Genomic DNA, 20,244 nt, shown 5'->3' with positions numbered 1-20,244 from the left:
ATACATATACATATATATATACATATATACTTTCCTCATTTAAATGAAATTCTGAGTACTTTATTATTATATAAAACCTCTAATAATGTAAATCTCTGATTAGTACAGGATCCTAATATGATTATATTATCTTTAGAAGGAAGCTCAGGGATCTCAAATAAATTTCCATGAAAGGAAAAAATGTTTTCTTAACCTGTTTCACTGTTGACAGTTTTCATTTGTTCAATAATTAGAAGTCATTTCTGTATGCTAGAAAATGTACCTGGTATCACAATTACATAGATATATGAGACACAATGTCTTGTTGCCATAAGGAGCAGTAGGGAAATGAAAATGGGTGGAAAATGCATAAGGGTATGAAAAAAAAAGTATTACAGAAATCAAAATAAACTCTTAAGACTCAGAAACAGGCTTTATATATGAAGGTGCCATTAAGTTAGGCCTTAAAGGATGACTAGAGTTGTACTAGGCAGAGCATTCCAGGAAAAGAAAATACCCGATGTAAAGTCATGTACAAGTCGTGTACAAGAGCATGGCTTGTTCAGAAAGGGCAGAATATCCATGTAGCTATGTGTGTAGCATATGATAGTAGTGATGGTAGGTGTTGACTGAGGAGTTGGGAAGTAGATACAGAAATGTAGAAATGTGGTGTTGTGGGAGAAAATAAAGCGGGAAAACTGGGTGGAAATAATTCCTGAAAAATCTCTAAGTAAGGGTAAAGCTTTAGAGGAGGTCCACTGGATGTTCTGAAGCAGTGGTCACATTTATTGTCACAAAGACACTACAGCAACTCTGCAGAGGATGAACCTGGAGAGCAGTCACCAACTAGAGGCTGGAAACCTTGCAGCTACACTGACTGTAAAGTGAACTGAGAAGAATAGAAAACTGATCTAAGTCTGTCCTGACCGCGAGTATCCTGATGATTTGGATGTACAACAAACAGAACCTCAGAGTGGAGAAAGTTGAGAGCTGAGGAATACTTATCTTCTTTTTCTGTTGGTTGAAGTTATCTATGATTACACCAATGAATAGATTCAGAGTGAAGAATGACCCAAAGATGATAAAGATGACGAAGTATAAATACATATATAGATTTTCTTCATATACAGGCTGAAGTTTTACCTAAATAGTATTGAAAATATTAAATAATATTTAAAAATGTAATAAATACTTTAAATTATTAACAGTTTGGTGAGTGTTGTTACTTAATATAAAGCTATTTTTGCCTTGCACGAGATACTCTTCTGCAAAAAAAGGTTCTTTTTTCAAACTAGTATGATCTAGGATAATGAAAGTTTGTAATTTTTATGATTGTTCCTGAATCTCTCCATTGTGGCTTACCTATACACATTTTTAGAATAAATAACTGATAAAACAAGAAACATTTGAACCTATTATTAGTCATGTAATTTTTTTTTTGCAGTACTTTAAATTTGGGTTTGGAGATGTTGGTTCTTTAAGATATGGCTTTAATAATAGAACATCAACTTCTAAGAGGAAAATGCAGCATAAACAGATGCGTTCTGAGGAATTTTTTAATTCCTATTTTCAAAATTGAGTTTCCCTGAAATTTCCTTGCTTTTTTTCGTGATATTTTTGGAAGCTGCTTTACAAACTCTGCTTTATCATACTCTCCAAGGAGAGGGAGAGACAAGTTACTTTCCCATGAGCAACATTTCTAATCTTGAGCCTTATTTATGGACCAGTCTGATGTCTTCTGATCCATGTATATTAGATATATTTATCAGACATATATTAACGAAAATATCATCTTCATTTAAGTACTTTAGCTTACGAGGATCATTTCTGTATGAAATTATAAATGTTCTTATTGCATCTAGTATAAAATTCTGGGTCATTCACTTAAATTATTGCAAATGTTCACTATAGAAGAATCTAGTGTCTATAAATAGTACGAGTGATACTTACATCTCGTGAGTCAACGGCTGCGTACATAATATCCATCCAGCCTTTAAATGTGGCCTGTGAACAATACATGATTGAATTCTGCATTAAATACCTAATCTAAGAATATGGCATTTCACTATATGAAAATCTGATAGTGTTACTATGAGTAACTTTTTGTATAATATTGTAAAATTTTCTACAAAGAGGTTGAAATGTGAAAAAAAAATTTTTTTTAAAGGGGCAACTGGGTGGCTCAGTAGGTTAAGTGTCTAACTTCAGCTCAGGTCATGATCTCACAGCTCGTGGGTTCAAGTGCTGCATTAGCCTCTGTGCTGACAGCTCAGAGCCTGGAGCCTGCTTTGGATTCTGTGTCTCCCTTTCTCCCTGCCCCTCCCCCGCCTCCTCTCTCTGTCTCTCTCTCTCTCTCTCTCTCTCTCTCTCTCTCTGTCTGTCTCAAAAATAAATAAACATTTAAAAAATTAAAAAAAAATAGATTGAAATGAATTGAATGAAGAAATTAAATTGAAATAGAATATGATTTTATTTAGAGTCTGGAACTCATTTTCTTTGTTTCTCTTGGAAGATACTGTATTTTTTTTTTCTACACTAAAATTTATCTGGAGGCTTGATTCATAAAATTGCCATCTTAGTCTCAAATCCTTTTTATACAAAAACATAAGCTCTGTGATTCAAACCTGTGGGGAGTTTAAACACAACTCAATGGTTTTCATTAGCAAATAACTGATTAGTTAATATGTGGTCAACTGAGTCAAAATTATTAAACATTATACATTTTGAAATCTACTCATAAGATTTGTATTCCCACAAATACTAGAACCATCCTCCTTAGATGTTGGTACAATAAATTTCCTGGCTAATAATTTAATTTAGCACTAAAATATATTTAATTCATCAATAAACTATACATTGTTATTTTAACATATAAAATTGCTCCTTTAGCAATGACTGCTAAAGAAAACTAAAAACAGTATAGTGCAATAGTCCTCAATATATAATAAGAGAAAACCTAGCAGGACGCCTGGGTGGCTCAGTCGGTTAAGTGACCAACTCTTGATTTTGGTTCAAGTCATGATCTCATGGTTCATGAGTTCGAGCCCCACATCAGGCTCTACGCTCACAGCACGGAGCCTGCTTCAGTTCCTCTGTCTCCCTCTAACTGCCCCTTTCCCTTCTCTCTCTCAATAAATAAACATTAAAAAAATTAAAAAGAAAAAAAAGAAAAAAACCTAGAAATCAAATACAAGGCCATGTTAAAACATACTAAAAGCTGAACACTGCTGTAAATACATAATAAGTTAACTGCAAAACATCTTAAAATCAAGTTCATTTGATAATATAGGTGTTATCATCAACTACTTTTATACTGTCAGATATTAATTATTCAATCAAAGACCATCAGAGAAATGATCTTTTGTGAAACATTTTGAAAATGTCTTCAGAACTCATACAGTGGCAACTTACCACTTGAAGCAATGCAAGATAGCCAGCGCCAACGTTATCGAAGTTTACTTTGACGTTTTTCCATCGAGCTTGCTTGCCAAGAGCCTGACAGTCGCTCAGATTGTTGACTTCACTAACTTCAAACATGTTACCCGTTGTCGTGTTAACACAGTGGTAGAACTTGCCAGCAAACAAATTCACACCCATAATGCTAAAGATCAGCCAGAAGATGAGACAAACCAAGAGCACATTCATGATAGAGGGAATTGCTCCAACAAGAGCATTCACAACAACCTAGAAGAGGAAACGAGGGTAAGACAGCCGACAAATCGTTACAATGGAAACCATTCCTTTCATTTACTTATTTAATATTAAAATGGGCGTGAAAAGAGTTAAAAATCTAGGTAAGTTGTTTCTTGGATGTTTTCTAGGACATGTTTGATAAGGGAAAACAAACAGTGACACAGCTAAAGAGCTAAAGGATTTAAGGAAACCAAAATATGCCAAAGTGTGAAAAGAAATAAAAACCTGATATAGTAAGATGGAGTCAGAAAATGTTTGTATGCTGGGGAGAAAAGAAAAAAAAATGCATTAAATACCAACAGAAGAAGTAATCGTCATTCAGCAAAACATTTTAATTTTCAAAAGTGTTAATGAATGACTGATGATTTGAAAACAAGGTTAAACAAATCCTTTACAAATGAAGTATTAATAATGCCTTAAATCTGCATCCACAGATCAAGTCAACTTTTTATGACCATGAAGAATAGAGTTAGGAATTTACAAGGTTCTTTTTTTTTCTCTACTGGTAAATCCCAATTTAAAAAAGTATATTAAATGAGATGGAATTTATCTCTGGACATAAAAGTACTGAATATGCCCTCATTATTATTCTAAATCTCTCAAATGTTCACTTTGGGGTACATGTTGCTTCATCAACCTACACTGACCTGTTCGTGAAGGAGAAATCAAGTTACCTTTCCTCTTGTTAAATTCAAAAGAGCTTAAGTTGTATTTTGAACTCTCTAGGGAGGTTGACAGTATCTTTTCTTGTCTAATTTAATCTGATTCATATTGGACTATTTTGTTAGGCATGTATATTAAATAAAACTATTGTTTTATTTTAAAATACTGTAAAAGTGGGGCACCTGGGTGGCTCGTTTGGTTGTGTCTGACTTTGGCTGAGGGCATGATCTCACTGTTCATGGGTTCAAGCCCCACATCAGACTCCATGCTGACAGCTCAGAGCCTGGAATCTGCTTCGGATTCTGGGTCTCCCTCTCATTCTGCCCCTTCCCCACTTGCTCTCTCTCTCTCTCGAAAATAAACGTTAAAAAATTTTTAAATACTGTAAATGTTATGTTAGAAATCAACACCAAAAATTTTTTAATTAACATCAAAACCTGAAATTCAAAGTTGTAAAAATTTCATATGCTACTTGTTTTATTTCTTTTAGAAATTAAGTCATATGTATTATACTTGCCACATTTCTTTGTTACTAAAATTTGTGTAAAATGACCTGCACAAATTTTCTTATCAAATAAATACATGATACATTTACCATATTTTATAGTGGGAATATTAATTCTGCCATATGGTTGAATTAAAATGCCAAACAATATTTTTTCAGATTGGAGCAAATTTATAAGTTTCTTATTTTGTTCAATTGCTATCTCCCCTCAAAGAGGAATTGTTAATATGCAGCTGTGGATTCAAGATGAGGGCTTAAGTCAATAATGGCAAAGATTGGTTTGAAAAGAACTTGAAATTGTATAATTTTTATGAATTTTATCTTGCCCTGTGACTTTTATCAAGTAGCAACGAAATGAAATTAGAATGTAAAACCAAATATTTCTTTGCTTACAGTGCTTCTGGAAAGTCTGGAGAGTGGTTTCATTCTCCCTGATGAGTGAATCTCAAAGTCAAGGCTGAAGTGTTTTTATTGCTCCAAACAAACCTTCTAACATAAAAGCCATATGGCCAGGGAGAAATTTAATAGCCATGTGCATTTGCATGCTGGGTTAAACAAAGCTGGCCTTTGCTAACTAGTATTTTGAGGGGCATGACAAGAGATTGTGTAACTAAATAAGTGTGTACTTTACATGTAGATGCATAAAATATACACTAAAGAAGAGAGCTGGTGAGAACGATACACATGCTATGGAAAAAGTGAACCTTATTCAGAATGCTCCGTTAAAAGAGCAATCTTTAAAACAAACCCCAGGGGTTGCCTGAAATGCCAACTTTATTTTTCTAACCCCCTATTTTGGTTGCTTAGGATGTATAGATTTTATCAGAGGCTACAATTTAGTGTTGTTTTCTTGTACAACAAGTGTTTTTTGTTACTCCTGTTAATTGAAGAAGTGAAGCACACAAAAACTATTTACTTTTCATTCATTACCAGTGATTTCTGAGGAATCAAACTGCCCATTGGGAGGAAGAAACACCCTTACTAAGATGAATGTCAACAGTAAATAATCATTTAAAAATGTATAAGCAATGAAAAGAAATAAATGGCAGCACACATTTTTTGGATGTTGTAGAAACATCCTTGAACTGTTATCAGAAGACTTGAATTCTAGTCCTGTTCTGCCACAGTTTCTGAGGACCTGCTTGTATAAACCTCGGTTTCATGAGGTTGGCCTTAGTGATCTCTAAGATTCCTGCTCTGAAATTCTGTAACTCTATGAATTAAATATCAGAAGAGTATGGTACCCCTCTGTATCTAAATGATCACCTACATTTAATTCTGACATGAATCATCAGAGTTTTTTTCTTCTTACCCTCATGCCTTCAAACCGGGATAATGCTCTTAGAGGTCTTAAAGCTCTTAGTGTCCGTAGGGATTTAATGGCACCAAGTTCTGAGTAGCCGAGAGCGTTGGCTACCAAGCTAACCAAAGAAACCTACAAAACAAAAGATATTAATCAGTCCACCAAGAAATAAACTGTTGACTAAAGACACAGGATATGGTGTCTCTTCTTTAGTACCAACCACATAAAATTCAGACGTATCTTGGCAGCCTTCACCTTCCACATAGTGGGATCATCTTACATTGCCAGGCTCATCTGATGTCACTGCTTTTCTTACCAATGGAAACAGAGTCTTTGCTCATTTTTATAAATATCTGTGAACCCTTCAAGTTAGATATTTCACCCCATGGAACCCCTTTCAACCTGTGTATGTATAACTGATGATTCAGGATTTGATTCAAAAGCCAGATTCTCTGTGGATCTGTGCTTAATATCATTGATTGGAAGTTGTATTTCTCTCCTGAATTTATATAGTGGCTTGGTTATGTGTCCTGGAAGCATTTACCATTTAATAGAGTCAGTTGCTTAGATATCTTCTTTTCCCCTTCCAGGCAGGTCACATAAACTTTTTATGGACTGGCATGAAACATTCTTCTCTTATGGTGCCTAATGCTATCTGTATAAATAAATAAATGTTTTGTATAAATAAATAATGGGATAGTTTTACCTGAAAAAAAATTTTATCAAACTGTGTTGTAGTTTCATAGTAATGAAGAAATATTTTCCCAAACTTCTGGACTTATAATGTAGTGAAATACATCTTTTGATATTTACACATAACGAAATTTTAGTTAAATGTATGAAAGGTTAAGGAAGACGTGCCCTTTTTTGAGAGGAAGATACTTTATTTGCTTAGATTTTCTTTCAATATAGTAGCATATATTGAACATTTACTATATGTAAGGTTCTGTTCTTTTTTTAAGTTTATTTATTTTTGAGAGAGAGGCAGAGAGAGACAGAGACAGAGTGCAAGTGGGGGGAGGGGCAGAGAGAGAAGCAGACACAGAATCCAAAGCAGGCTCCAGGCTCTGAGTGGTCAGCACAGAGCCCAACGCAAGGCTTGAACTCACAAACCGTGAGATCGTGATCTGAGCCGAAGTCAGATGCTTAACCAACTGAGCCACCCAGGTGCACTGCAATGTTCTGTTCTAAGTGCCTTATGCACATAAATCTCAAGATGTAGATACTATCACTATTGCCTTTTCACTGGTGAGGAGGTTAAGCCCCCCACCTCCCCAAAAGAAAAGAGATGAAGTGGTAATAAGAGGTGGAGTTGGGACTTGAACCCAAGTGATCTGACGTCAAAACCATACCTTATCCTTTTGCATACCTTATCAAAAATTTGTTTCTCGTTTTGTAACAGGAAGAGCTTTAAGACCTCCAAGAAGATATTTGTTTGTCATCTGAGCCATGAAATACAGAAAATGGTTTGAGTGACTATCTTCTCAATTCTCCAGGACTGTACAAGTGCTTTCCTTGATGTGTAGGGAGGGAGGAGTTAATTCATTACATCCACTGGATGCTCTAAAGGCATGTGAACTTAATTTCTTGTGAGAAAGGCTGTTGAAAATGGATCTGAATGAATCCTCCAACAGTCTTATGAGGTAGAATGGAAACAGTCATCTGCCCAAGAACACATGGTATAAAGCGTGACACAAAAAACAGAACTGAGCCTTTAAAGGCAGATGGAACCACTGTTCCCTCGTTGTTTAATTTAGCATACATCTCACAGAATTTAACAGAAAAATAAATGACTAGTGGCAAGATAATTTATTGAGCTATTCATTTCTGTCTAGTGTTTGCTGCTACAGAAGACTGGAAAGATGGGAAAGTTTATTAGAGAACATGCAATCTTCTGTATTCTGGGCTTCTTTGCCTCAGGAAGCATTCACAGTTTCTTCAGGCCTCTGGAGCTGCTTTCAGAAGAGTTCCCTCATGCTCTCCAAGTCTTTTTATTTGAGAACTGGGAGTTTAAAGGAAAGTGGCTAGAAATTCCTCAAGACCTCAAGTAAGGAAGCTTATGTTTTGAGAAGAAAAGAAAGGCAATAGCCAAAATCAGAGAGTACTGGATGGATCGGAAATTCTGGGTTCAAAGACTGGGAGGGACCACTTGCATATAACTACCTCACCGTGCCTGACTCTGAGTTCTTAGAGAAGTGGGGCACAAGTAACTGAGCTTCCTTTAATGGGCCTCATCCCATTTTATGTAGGATAAAAACTTATTTATTGAGTTAACGAATGTGAAAAACTTCATATACTTTAAGGCAATATTGAAAAAAATAATTTTAAAGATTTGCCATGCACTTAAAATTTGTTTCAGGAGGTTGGTTTAGTTGTCTTCCATACCTTTCCACGTTTCTGTATCAACGAGACTGAGAAAGAGAAATAATGCAGGAGGGATTTGATGATTTTGAAGAAGACCCTGGGAGTTCTGTGAGTGGTTAATGAACCAAGTAATGTGAATGTATTTCTCTTTAAAATGGCTTAAGATGATTTATTAAGTTCAGTATGAGCAAGTTGAAGTAAAAACCACAATCACCTCCATGCATTCCAATGATACATTTCATTCCAAATACTTGCATGATTTTTGATGGCAAAATCCAGAAGCATTCTCATTAAAGTGGACTAAAAGAATATGCCCACTACCAACATTTTTTTAACACTTTCTGGAAAAAGAAATAAGAGCTATATGCATTAGAAAAGTAGTAGAATTCATTATTTGCTGATATATTATTGTTGACCTCAACAAAACAAAGGAATAAAGTAAAAAACTATTATAAGAAATAATACAATTATTTTAGGTGCTAATACATGTTTTCATATATTTTTTAAAAAGTTGTATAGAGCCTTTGGAACTATATAAACTTTAAAATATTAACATGAGAAAGTATAAGTATAATTTATTATTGTTTTAAGAACAGAGAGCACTGACCCCACTAGATGTTAAAACCAATTATAAATCTGCAGTAATTCAAGTTGTTATGTTGATAGACAAAGAAATGAATGAAACAAATAAAATCCAAATTAGACCTAAGACATGCTGAGATTTACCATGTAGTTAAAGGTAGCGTTTCAAAGGAGAGGTTAAAGAGAGAGAGAGAGAGAGAGAGAGGCAGGCAGAAATCATTTTGAAAAAAATAGTGTTGGATCCTAATCTCACACCTTACACCAAAATAAAAATTAAATGGATGAAGAAACAAACAAAACTCAATCTATAAAACTGGGTAAAAAACATGAAAAAGTGTTTTAATAATCTTGACATGACAGGGTCTTCAGAAGCATGAACAAACCAAGAAGGGGAAAAAATGAGACTGATAAGTTTGACCAAATCAATATGAAACATTTCTACATGACAAAAAAACAAAGTCAAGAAACAAAAGCCCAAATAGGCAAAACAATCATACCACATGCGACAAAAGATCTTATTTTTATTTTTATTTATTTACGTATATTTTAAATGTTTTATTTTATTTTTGAGAGAGAGAGGCAGAGACAGAGTATGAACAGGAGAGGGGCAGAGAGAGAGGGAGACACAGAATCTGAAGCAGACTCCAAGCTCTGGGCTGTCAGCACAGTGCCTGATGCGGGGCTCAAACTCACGAACCATGAGATCATGACTTGAGCTGAAGTCAGACACTCAACCAACTGAGCTACCCAGGAGCCCCAAAAGATCTTATTTTTAGATTGTATTTGTTTATATCTTTACTGTTTGTTCCTTCCTTCCAGAGGGTGTAAGCTCTAACAGCTTGATCTGTTCATGTTCACACCTCCTTTGTTTAAAATGGCACGTGGCCCTTTTTAGGTGCTCGGCACGTTTATTAAATAAATGAATGAATGTTAGGAGGTTGGATAGGTAGCCCACTGCAGTCTACATTTACTTTTAGGTAGGGAATTGAAGAGATCATATTTTTACACAGATACATTTTGCAAGGTTTGAAACATGTTCCTTCTGGTTTGAAGTACTTCACTTATACCTCAGATTTTTTTTTTTTTTTTTTTTTACTTTCTGTGGCTGTTTATTTATTTATCTTTTTAACAGCAATTTACCTGATGGACTGTGAAGCCCTTTTAAGTATGTTTTACTTGTACTTTCAAGAACAGTTTTATCTCTATGTTTACTTTAACTTAGTGGACCCAGTGGTCTGAGAACAAGTTGTTAACTGAGGTTATATTAATTCACATATTTCAGCCCTAGCTTTGTTAAGGATAGACCCTAGACCCATTTAAGGTAACATACTTTGTCCCAAAGTAGAAGGCTTTAATAACCCAGTTCCAGTCTACTAATTGAGACTCACTAAAAGGGAAGTAATTTTTTTTGGCAACATTTTTTGAAATTAAATTTATTCATTTAGACATTACTCAATAGATACTTATGTATCTATATTAGGTGTCTCTAAGGATACAAACATGATACAAAACCCCTGCTATTGAGAGATTTTAGCATCTTATTTATATGTCCTATATGGGGCAAATATATGGAAATACTTGAAGTACAATGTAGTATTTTAGTAAATGTAAAATTTTTAGTAAATGTAAATATTTCAGTAAATTTCAGAATTCTCTGGATAAGTTCTATCACATTTGTAAATGACCTTCATGCATGACCAGATCTTTCTGAACCAGAGAGGATTCTTAAATGTATTTAAGTGTTCTTCAGGGAGAAGCTGGAGATGATAATAAGTGCTAAATCCCAAAGCCACAGTCTGAAAATACAGTATTACATTTATAACAGATAGGAAACTCATGGGGTAAAGGAGAACTGAATTGAGAATCAGGAAATTTGGACACTAATCTCAGCTTTGTTACTAAGTAGTTGTATTATCTTAGGAAAATTATTTAAACTGAGGCTTCAGTTTCCTAATGTCTAGATATTCTTTGAGGCCCATTCCACCGCAGATCATAAGAATATTAAACTTCCCTTATGGATAGCTTTTCAGGGTAACATTGAGACTCATTTCTTTTGTCCATTAAAGGCCAGCCATGGGAATTAGAAATCATTTCTGGTCCATTGAAGTGATCTGGTAGCAGATTTCTTATCAACTCAAAGGGTTAAACTTACATTGGTTATAGTATTATAAGTTATGCATGCATGGGAAAAAGGGGAGTAGAATTTAGATAGGCCCACACTTGTCAAAATGATAAAATGAATGCACACATACAGCAATTATTCATTCATATTGGCAAGTGTTAGGGCTAAAAAGTGCTTTCTGATTGCTAGGGAACAGCTAGAGATGGTGCTTGAAGTACCTTGTTTTTTGGGGGAGGCTGTGAAGCTTTGTGCAGTGGAATATCAAAGACTACAAAGAACCAGATGACTGTCATTTTGCTCCAGTGTTTCTTCATCACTTGGAATGAGAATAGGGTGCAAGTCATACAGATCCTATAACTGGTGATGTTTTTATGACTACTGACCCCAGGGTAGTCAGATTCAGAGCAGGGCCCTTATACCTAACTCTCTGCATGGTGTATGTCTGAAGAGCTACTGGGATATCTACTTACTGATTTAAGAATGGAAATGTATTTTATTGTCTCTGTGGATATGTGGCTGAATGAATACAATCAATGGGTTATTTTAGCATTATTTAGTAACAGGTAGTCTAGAAAGGAATTAAAATGCAATCTCACAATCCCTGGCCCCAAATCTATCTTAATTTTACCTCCTGGAGATTTTTCTTAAACTGTTAATAATTTAAGTGCTTAGATCTGTCAACTGATAGATTTTTAGCTATTCCTTACCTTGAGGTCCTTAAGTTTCAGAAAAAGAGCTGTCTGCTTATGGCACAGAACACACACTTTCTTTTACATTTATTGTAGGGTTTTTTTTAATTGCATAGTTGTGTCAGCATGAGGGAGAGTAGGTTCTCAAAAGTCAAGGTTTTAATATAGAAATATGTGAAGTGTCAAACTTGCCTTTTTAAAAATAATTTCATAAAAATCACTCAGGATACTTACGTCGACAATCAAGAAATCTAGCCAGCACCAGGCATTGGTGAAATATGTTTGAAATCCATAAGCTACCCATTTGAGGAGCATTTCCAGAATGAATATATAAGTGAAGACCTTGTCAGCGTATTCTAGCATGGTTTTGATAGTCTTTCGCTGTTCGATGTATATATCTTCAAAAGCCTGTGAGTCAAAAATACTTTTATTTTACTTGAATTACTTGCTTCCCTCAAATACTTGATAAAATTGCTTAGTATAATATTGGACACAAAGCAGTAATTTGATAAATATGGGTTAATATCTGACAAACAGACAAATTCTGAAGACTAAAACTAACAGAAAATGTTGGCAAGGAAATGTCAATATCTTTACCGATTTAAATGTTCTTTCTTTCCTGTCTCTCGCCTTCAAATCTCTGTCTCAATTACTGCCATAAAGACATGCTTTTAGAGAAGTAATATGAACTCAGGAAATAACTAGAAGTTCTGTTAATGAGGGATCGACTTGGCCTATTCCAACATTACTTTCATTGATTCCCTGAATGATCTGTCTTATTTTGAAAGAATAAACTGATTATACATAAAGAAAACACAATACACTTTTAGTCCATAAATGTTAATATAATTATTAGGGAGAACTGGATGGTATTTGACATAGAAGTTAACGTAGTTACAGAATGTCTCTGTAAGTGGTTGTCTCAGTGAGGAAAACATCTATTAGATAAACACCAGATGAGAAATTCCATCTGGCAGTTCATAGTTCTGATTTATTCTGTGCTGAGTTTTGCATAGTTAAACTCTGGGTGCCAAGCTCTGCAAGGCATAGATATACCTCCTTTTTTGCCTCTTAAACTCAATGTATGTTTGTGGTATTTTCAGAGCATTAGCTATTTCACTAGAACCTGATTCTTACCACTTTGCATTTTACTTACCAAAGCACCACTGCTGAGAAGAATCATGAAGACAATGAAAGTCTCAAACCAGTTGTGTTCAACAATGCTATAGCAGGTTTTCCGAAGATTCCACCAGACCTTTCCTTTGCCCTCTTCTATACTTACTTGACAGAATGGAAATTTTTTAATACATCCTAAAAGATAACATTAAATACAATAAATTAGAAATGTATATATATTTTGTACAAGATATTAATTCAACAATCCCATACATTATTGAGTGTTCAGCACAACAAGTGTAGTCACAGTCTGTCACATACATAGTTATTACAATATTACTGACTGTGTTCTCAGTGCTATACTTTTCATCTCCATGATTTACTTATTTTATATCTGGAAGTTCATACCTGTTAGTCCCATTTTGCCCATCTATTTTGCCCATCTATTTTGCCCATCCCCTTACCCACATTCTTCACTTTCCCACCCACCTCCATCATTCCTAGAAAATATATTTTAATCTTAAATAGGAAAAAATTAAACTTTGTTGCTTTCTCCCCATGCCAGTCTCAGATCATCATTTACAGGGGAACTGGCTACTTCATTCCCTAGTTATCTTTAGCATCTTTCCTATAAAATGAATCATTCTCAGACTTATATATTCAGCCAGCCACCTAAAATTCAAGGGATTACTTTATCAAGAGTTGCATGAGTATAAATGTTTTAATACTAGTTAGAATCTCTCTTTGCCTCAAGGCCATTGATGGAAATAGGTTTGGGGGAAAACTGTACTTTCAAATTGTTTATTAATTCCTTGATGTGATCCTGAATTTTTTACTTCCTTCTTTTCATGTACAGAAAAGCCCCCTGTTGTCTTAGGTATCAGCCACTGTCATTTTTCCCAAGCTAATTTATTTTCAGCCTCAGTGCTTTTCTTAGTTACACTATGACTCATCTTGTCAGTTAGTATCTCTGTTCCTTTGTCCTCCCCCTTCTAGTTTTCATGTTATTTCTAATTCTCATCCATTCTTCTGCTCTCTCTGAGCTACTACTCATTGGATTAAATCCAGTCACAGTGAATCAGCAAATCTTTATTGATCTGTGTGCAAGACACTATACTGGTCTCTGTGAGAACAACTACTGTTTTCCCTGTCAAAACTCTACAAAACATCCGCATCCCCTAACAGCTCTGGTCACAGCACAAATTAACCACATTTGAAACTGTGAAGGATGGGGTATAATTATTGTAGCATCTATAAATCAAATCACAACATTGTCAATGAGGTCTGAAGGGACTGCAGTCAGTATCAATGAGATGACATTCCAGAACGCTATTTATCTCATAGGGTTAGCCTCCACATTCTGGAGGATGAAACGAAAAACAAAAGACATGTCAAATCACTGCTATTCCACTGTAATCTGGAAATATAGATAAATTAACTTTTCAGAAGAAAAGAAAAAAGCAAAGATAAAGTGTCTTTACCATTTCTTTAAAATAGTTCCCTCAAGTGAAGTATTTTCAGCCACTGTAAGAAAAGAAGGGGCATTGCATTTGAATCATATTAGAAATTATTTACCTTCAGTAAAACAAGCTTCTGGTTTAAGGTCTTCCTCAGGCTCCATTTCAGCTTGTTCACCTTCCCGTGGGGGAGCAACATCCACTGTGCTTCCTTCAGATGAGCTGGTTGCATTTAATTTCTGGAAACAAAACCCCATTGCAAATTGTGATTTTTCTCCCCTTTTATTCAGCTAATTTGGAAACTCTTTGTCATGGTGTGAAAAAATGATGGTGATTACATCTGACTCTATTAACGTTACTGACATTAGGTACTAATAATTTAACATAATTAAAGACCTACTATTTAAAACAATGGAACTGCTGACCTGATTCAGACAGAAGAAAGTAAGACAGCATTCAGTGTGGGTGATTTGGAAATGATGGGTCATACTGATTGTTTTATGATCTCCATTTGTATATGAGTGCCATATGAAAATAGCTTAATGAATTAACACTCAGACCAAATCAAAAATAGTTTGATGAAATTTTGGTATGCTGACATCCACTACTGATTATATTAGTTAAAATGCATCAAATTAAATTATAATTTCCACCTCTTATGATGGAATTTTTCAGAGCAAAGAACATTACCAGTTGTCTCAAACTACTGTCCATGTTTCTATAATTTTAGAAAGGAAGAGCAGCACATTGACATTAGTCACAGTCATTATATTTCAACTTTGGGCTATATTTTTCCTCTGGCTTACATAATCTTCTTATTTTACTAGCAGAAAGATGATGGATCTTTCTCTGTCTCTCTATCTCTCTCTTTTTGAACTGCTTAAATGACTTCAATACTTGCCAAAGAATCCTAAATCAAATGGAAATTTCTTCATAAATGGCATTGGGCAGAATCTGTATAGACTTTTATTAGGAGCACATTCTGAATTCAACATGTTACCAAGTTGTGAATTTTTCCTGTAAATAAATCATTGTGACATGCCACATGGCTGGGAAGAGCCACTTTAATGTTACAAGAATAAACATATAAATACTTTGAGATCACTTGGGAAGACATTATGGATTTGCAGCGTTTTATGAAAACTGATGCAAAGACATGACATACAACACAGCCTGGCCAATGTAAAGATTTTAGGATGAATGAAACAGCACACGGACATGGTAATGTTTCCAAAGCCCCCATTAACTTTAGTAGCTAAGTGGTAGGGGTCGCTGTGCCCTAGCCTTCTGAAAGAGTTAATGTGTTACCAAAAAAATCCCCAAATGACTCCCTAAACATTGGTCATATTGGAGGAAATTTGGCTTAAGATTCTTGATTCACTGGAATCATAATGCAAATGTAGTTTAATATTTTATATTGTGAACTAGTTGAAAAGTACTATCCATATGATACTTTCTGCGATGTTACTTTGAAGGTGAGGTTAACCATGCCCAACTAAATATAGTATGAAAATTAAATATATTATGAATATATATTATGAAAAATACTTTAAATCAAAATACAATTCTATAATAAAATACCTCCTTGTCTTGCGTATGCTAAAGAGAGAAACTAGGCCATCATATTCAGCTGATGGTTCTTAGGATCATTATAGTACAAGAATTTTTATCACTAAATTTCTCTACTTTTTGGAGAGCTGAAAGACTGAGACATATTTTCTTCCCGCAAGACTTTTCTGCTTCTTATAACCAGAATATCTTTATTCTTTTAAGAAAATCCCAGAAAAGCTACTACTGGATAGAATTGCAACAGCTTCTGATATAACAAAGAAAATACTGGATAATTGTTTGAATTCAACGACTAACTCTTCCCTTCCAATTTCACTGGTGACTTATGGGTTGAACACTATGATATTTGATGAGTGGCAGTGATAATATCCACTGTATAAATAAAACCAGTAAGAAACCAAATTATTTTGAGGTTAGTTATAAAACATTCCGTATTTCTTCTTCCTATTGGCCAAACCAAATTCACCAGTTTCTTCTGAGCCTAGTCATGGATCACCTCTTCCATGAAGGCTTTCTTTCTTGCATAATTTCTTTATGCTAAATTTTATAGAATGTTAGGCCATTATACATGATTGCTTTGATCAGATATTCTCATGAATATATATAAATTATGTATGTACATAAAATTTTACATAGGTACAAATTATATATTTATGTATGCATACATAAACGTATATACCAAACACACACACACACACACATATATATACCAAAAGACCCAAGCACAGAATAAACACTAAATATTTATATCAAATTTAGAGAGTGCCAATAAATGATTGAATGCATTTTGTATTACTTTTATAGAGAGAATTATAGTGTTTAGGTAATTTCATCTCTCCACTTTGATATATAATTCAATAATGGCCTTGATAGAAGTCTATTTAATTGTATTAGAAAATACCTTTTTAATGAATAGGAATTATTTAAAATTAATAATATTTTAGCAATAAAAACCCATGAAATTTCCAAATGTTTTTCTAAAATATTGGCAGACATTCAATAAAGAAATGTTTTTCTAAAATATTGGCAGACATTCAATGAAGGAAGAAAGTAATCAGCATATGTGTATAGATATACAAATACATGTATACTTTCCCATTTGACAACTCCAGAAAACATACTCTTCTCATTTTACCACTGTTAATATAATTGTGAGATGTTCAATTTTTCACATTATAATTGTCTGCCTCATAGTCTACAGATGGTCTTATATTTAAATACAAACACTATACTAACTTAAACCTGAATGACACAAGTAATAGTAGCTGCTAATCTGAATGACAACTGAATCTACCATTGCCAAGTATTGACCATTGGATATTCTTTTGTTAATAGTACTGTCTTTAGGTTATAAATGTTTTTGTGAATGTGGTTAACATGTTTGGATAAAAATACTTTCAATTTTCTAAATAGCTATGGAAGTTACGCATTGTACATTGTAAAGATTGTAAAATAGAGGGTCAGTAGTGAGTTAGTTTGTCTCTATCTACCTGGCATTATTATTTTAAAACATGGGTTTTAAAAACAGACAAACCACCCTTCCAAAACTCCACATGTATTCTACTCTTTTCAAACAAGCAGAACCCATTTTACATAGAGAATTACTTCACAGTTACTCAGGAGTTTTTCTGATTTTAAGTTTTTCTGATTTTCTGATTTTAACTTATACCTTAGAAAGTTTCTTAAGGAATATTCAGAGTCTTGTAGACCCTCATGCACCAAAGCTGAAAAGTTAGTTGGCAGGCTAGTGTTCATTTCACTAAGAAGTGTTTTGTGGGAAACTCCTTTCCCTGTGGAAGTTGACATAAGTTAATTCTTCTTAACTTGGAGTATCAGGCTTGTTCTGTTGTAATCTTCATAGGCCACATTTTTTTTGTCATAGGGAAATACATACATTTTCTTCTATGAAGTTACAAAAATCTTGTGTCAACCATATAAAATTTCAAAAGTTGTGAATTTACTTATAAAGTAAAGCTTAGAATGTGTTCTTATTAAGTTACAATTTACTAATTATGATATACTGCCTGATATGCTTTAGTCACTGTATACATAAAGGATTTTACTGCTGTCTTTTTAAAGAATTAATTTGTATCCTAGAAACTTAAATCCTAGAAATTTAAAATCCTGTATGTTGATATAATGCCATCTATGTAATCTAAACATTTTCTAGTTATTTCAATATTTGGCACTCATACTCTGATAGAGCATAGTTTGTGATACATTTTATCATAGCCCTACCAAAATGACTTCCAAATTTATTTAAAAGCATGTAACTGATTTAAAAGCAAGTGACTGATGATAAACACAAAGAATAACTTACTTTCTTTATATTGCCATAGCTGTGATACTACAGTGGTATTAAAAAAAAAAAGCCAAGAAACCTGAAATGAAATTTTCCATATTAAGGAACTCAATACTATACTAAATAATAAAATTAATACTTTTTTAGAAGTAGTTAGAAAAATATAATTAGGTATATAGGCATAACTGTAGAAAACTTCCATATAAACCATATAGTACAAGTTCAAACTTGTGTTCTTGTACTATTTTCTCCTTACCCCTCCAATATTTTATGGCACTTAAAAGTTCGATTCTTCCATCCCTTGTAGAAACTACTGAATCTACAGAGGGATGATGGCTTATGCTCTACAAATGCACACTGGAAAGCAGGTTTTAAGATGCAACATTCTCCAGGCCTAATTCAGCCACAGAAAACATGCCTGGCTGTAGCAGAAGCCTGGCGCAATACTGTGGAAGCTGCACGCTGATCCAAGAACCATGTTCTCAAAGACATGGTACCTGAATATGTAGTTTTCAAGAAGGTTGACTACAAATACCATTCATAAGAAATGACAGAATCAGCACCCATAAAGGCCATGAGACCATTTTTCCCTCTAATAACATGAACTCATATAGAAATTCTCCTTTGTGATGAATATTGCTCTTGATTTTTATCCAATTAAAACATGAAATTTAACTTTCAGAGATAGAAGAGAATGTTAGCAACTGGCCTACTTCCACTGAAATGCGCTTACATTTCATTTATTTTCAGTCAGCTATCAAATGCTTGACTCTCACAAACTGCTATATGGTTCAAGAGGCAAAAATAAAAGATTCAGCCATTACAGATTGCCTTTAAAATCTAGCCATTTCTCTCATAACTTCTGAGTTTTGTCTTACAAGTAGAAGAGGAAAATTTTTTGATCACACATACTATCAGGGCCTTAGTCTGATCTTTTGGATATGCATATCCATATCTTGACTTACGATCTTTCACTTGAAGAATAGGTAGACACACCAGGAGGCCATTGGGCTGCTTGTCCAAGGCAGGGAGAACAAGATTAAAACCAATAGTTCTCTTTTCTAGGCCACTTATTGAATGGCTAAAAATATAAACCACGTGTATGTGGCTTTGCCTCAACACATTTTAAAAGTGCAACAGCCCTGGTGCTTCTTTAATTTCAAAACAGCGTTAATAAGAACATGATATTTGAAAGTGAAAATAATTATGTGGTAGTTGAAAAGTAAGGTAAAAGGGCATCAAGAAACCAAAATAAAAAAAAAACTGGCTTATCTTGAGAAGATATACAAAAAATTTCCATCTAAACTAGCCTTAATTGGGTTTTATTTCAACAGAAGTACGCTACCACACCAAAACAGTTCTCTAAAGGTCACGATGGGTTTAAAATGGCTATTGACGTACCCATCTGTGCCTCTGGAAGAGTTGCCTCACATTCAGTTTCACAAAGAGAGTGTTTGGAAGACACTGAGAGCAAGACAGAGAAAGCCCAGAGGTACTTTCATTGCTCTCCAGATTCTGAAAACAGAGCACAGTGCCTTTTCCAGAAGAGCACGTGCTTGAGGTCTTCATCAAGTATCTATTTACAGTTTCCATGAATACTTTGAAATGGAGGGAATACTGTTATAAACATGATGTAAAAGATAATTCTCCAGTACCATTTAATTCTGTCCTGCTTGTGAAGAAAAAATAAATCAGATTTTTTTCCACTGGCTAATGTTGGTCATTGAAAGTTAATAGTCATTGTTACACAAAAATTGTATAAATCAGCAGGGACCTGTATTTTTTCCCTACTTTTCATTAATAATTTTATTTCTGAATTGATTTCATTCTCCAACTAATTCTCAGTTATCCCTAAGGAAGAAGAGAGCAGGTATAAATTAAACCTAGAGACAACTCCAAA

General features: G+C 34.2%; 1 protein-coding gene across 1 annotated transcript in view; it reads right to left on the bottom strand.

Annotated features, from left to right (window-relative positions):
- The window catches only part of LOC125911403 (sodium channel protein type 3 subunit alpha), a 93,995-nt gene that overhangs the window by 5,187 nt on the left and 68,564 nt on the right, over positions 1 to 20,244 (bottom strand). Inside the window, exons 18-24 of the mRNA XM_049615263.1 lie at positions 14,592 to 14,712; positions 13,057 to 13,211; positions 12,135 to 12,308; positions 6,153 to 6,275; positions 3,391 to 3,663; positions 1,930 to 1,983; positions 907 to 1,122 (exon numbers count right to left, since the gene is read on the bottom strand). Coding sequence (XP_049471220.1) covers positions 907 to 1,122; positions 1,930 to 1,983; positions 3,391 to 3,663; positions 6,153 to 6,275; positions 12,135 to 12,308; positions 13,057 to 13,211; positions 14,592 to 14,712 — 1,116 coding nt within the window. The remainder of the gene's footprint in view (positions 1 to 906; positions 1,123 to 1,929; positions 1,984 to 3,390; positions 3,664 to 6,152; positions 6,276 to 12,134; positions 12,309 to 13,056; positions 13,212 to 14,591; positions 14,713 to 20,244) is intronic.

Source organism: Panthera uncia (genome assembly GCF_023721935.1).
Source record: "Panthera uncia isolate 11264 chromosome C1 unlocalized genomic scaffold, Puncia_PCG_1.0 HiC_scaffold_3, whole genome shotgun sequence".
NCBI classification, from domain to species: Eukaryota; Metazoa; Chordata; class Mammalia; order Carnivora; family Felidae; genus Panthera; species Panthera uncia.
Note: the sequence above shows the minus strand (reverse complement) of the source record. Positions and strands in the feature narration are given on the sequence as shown.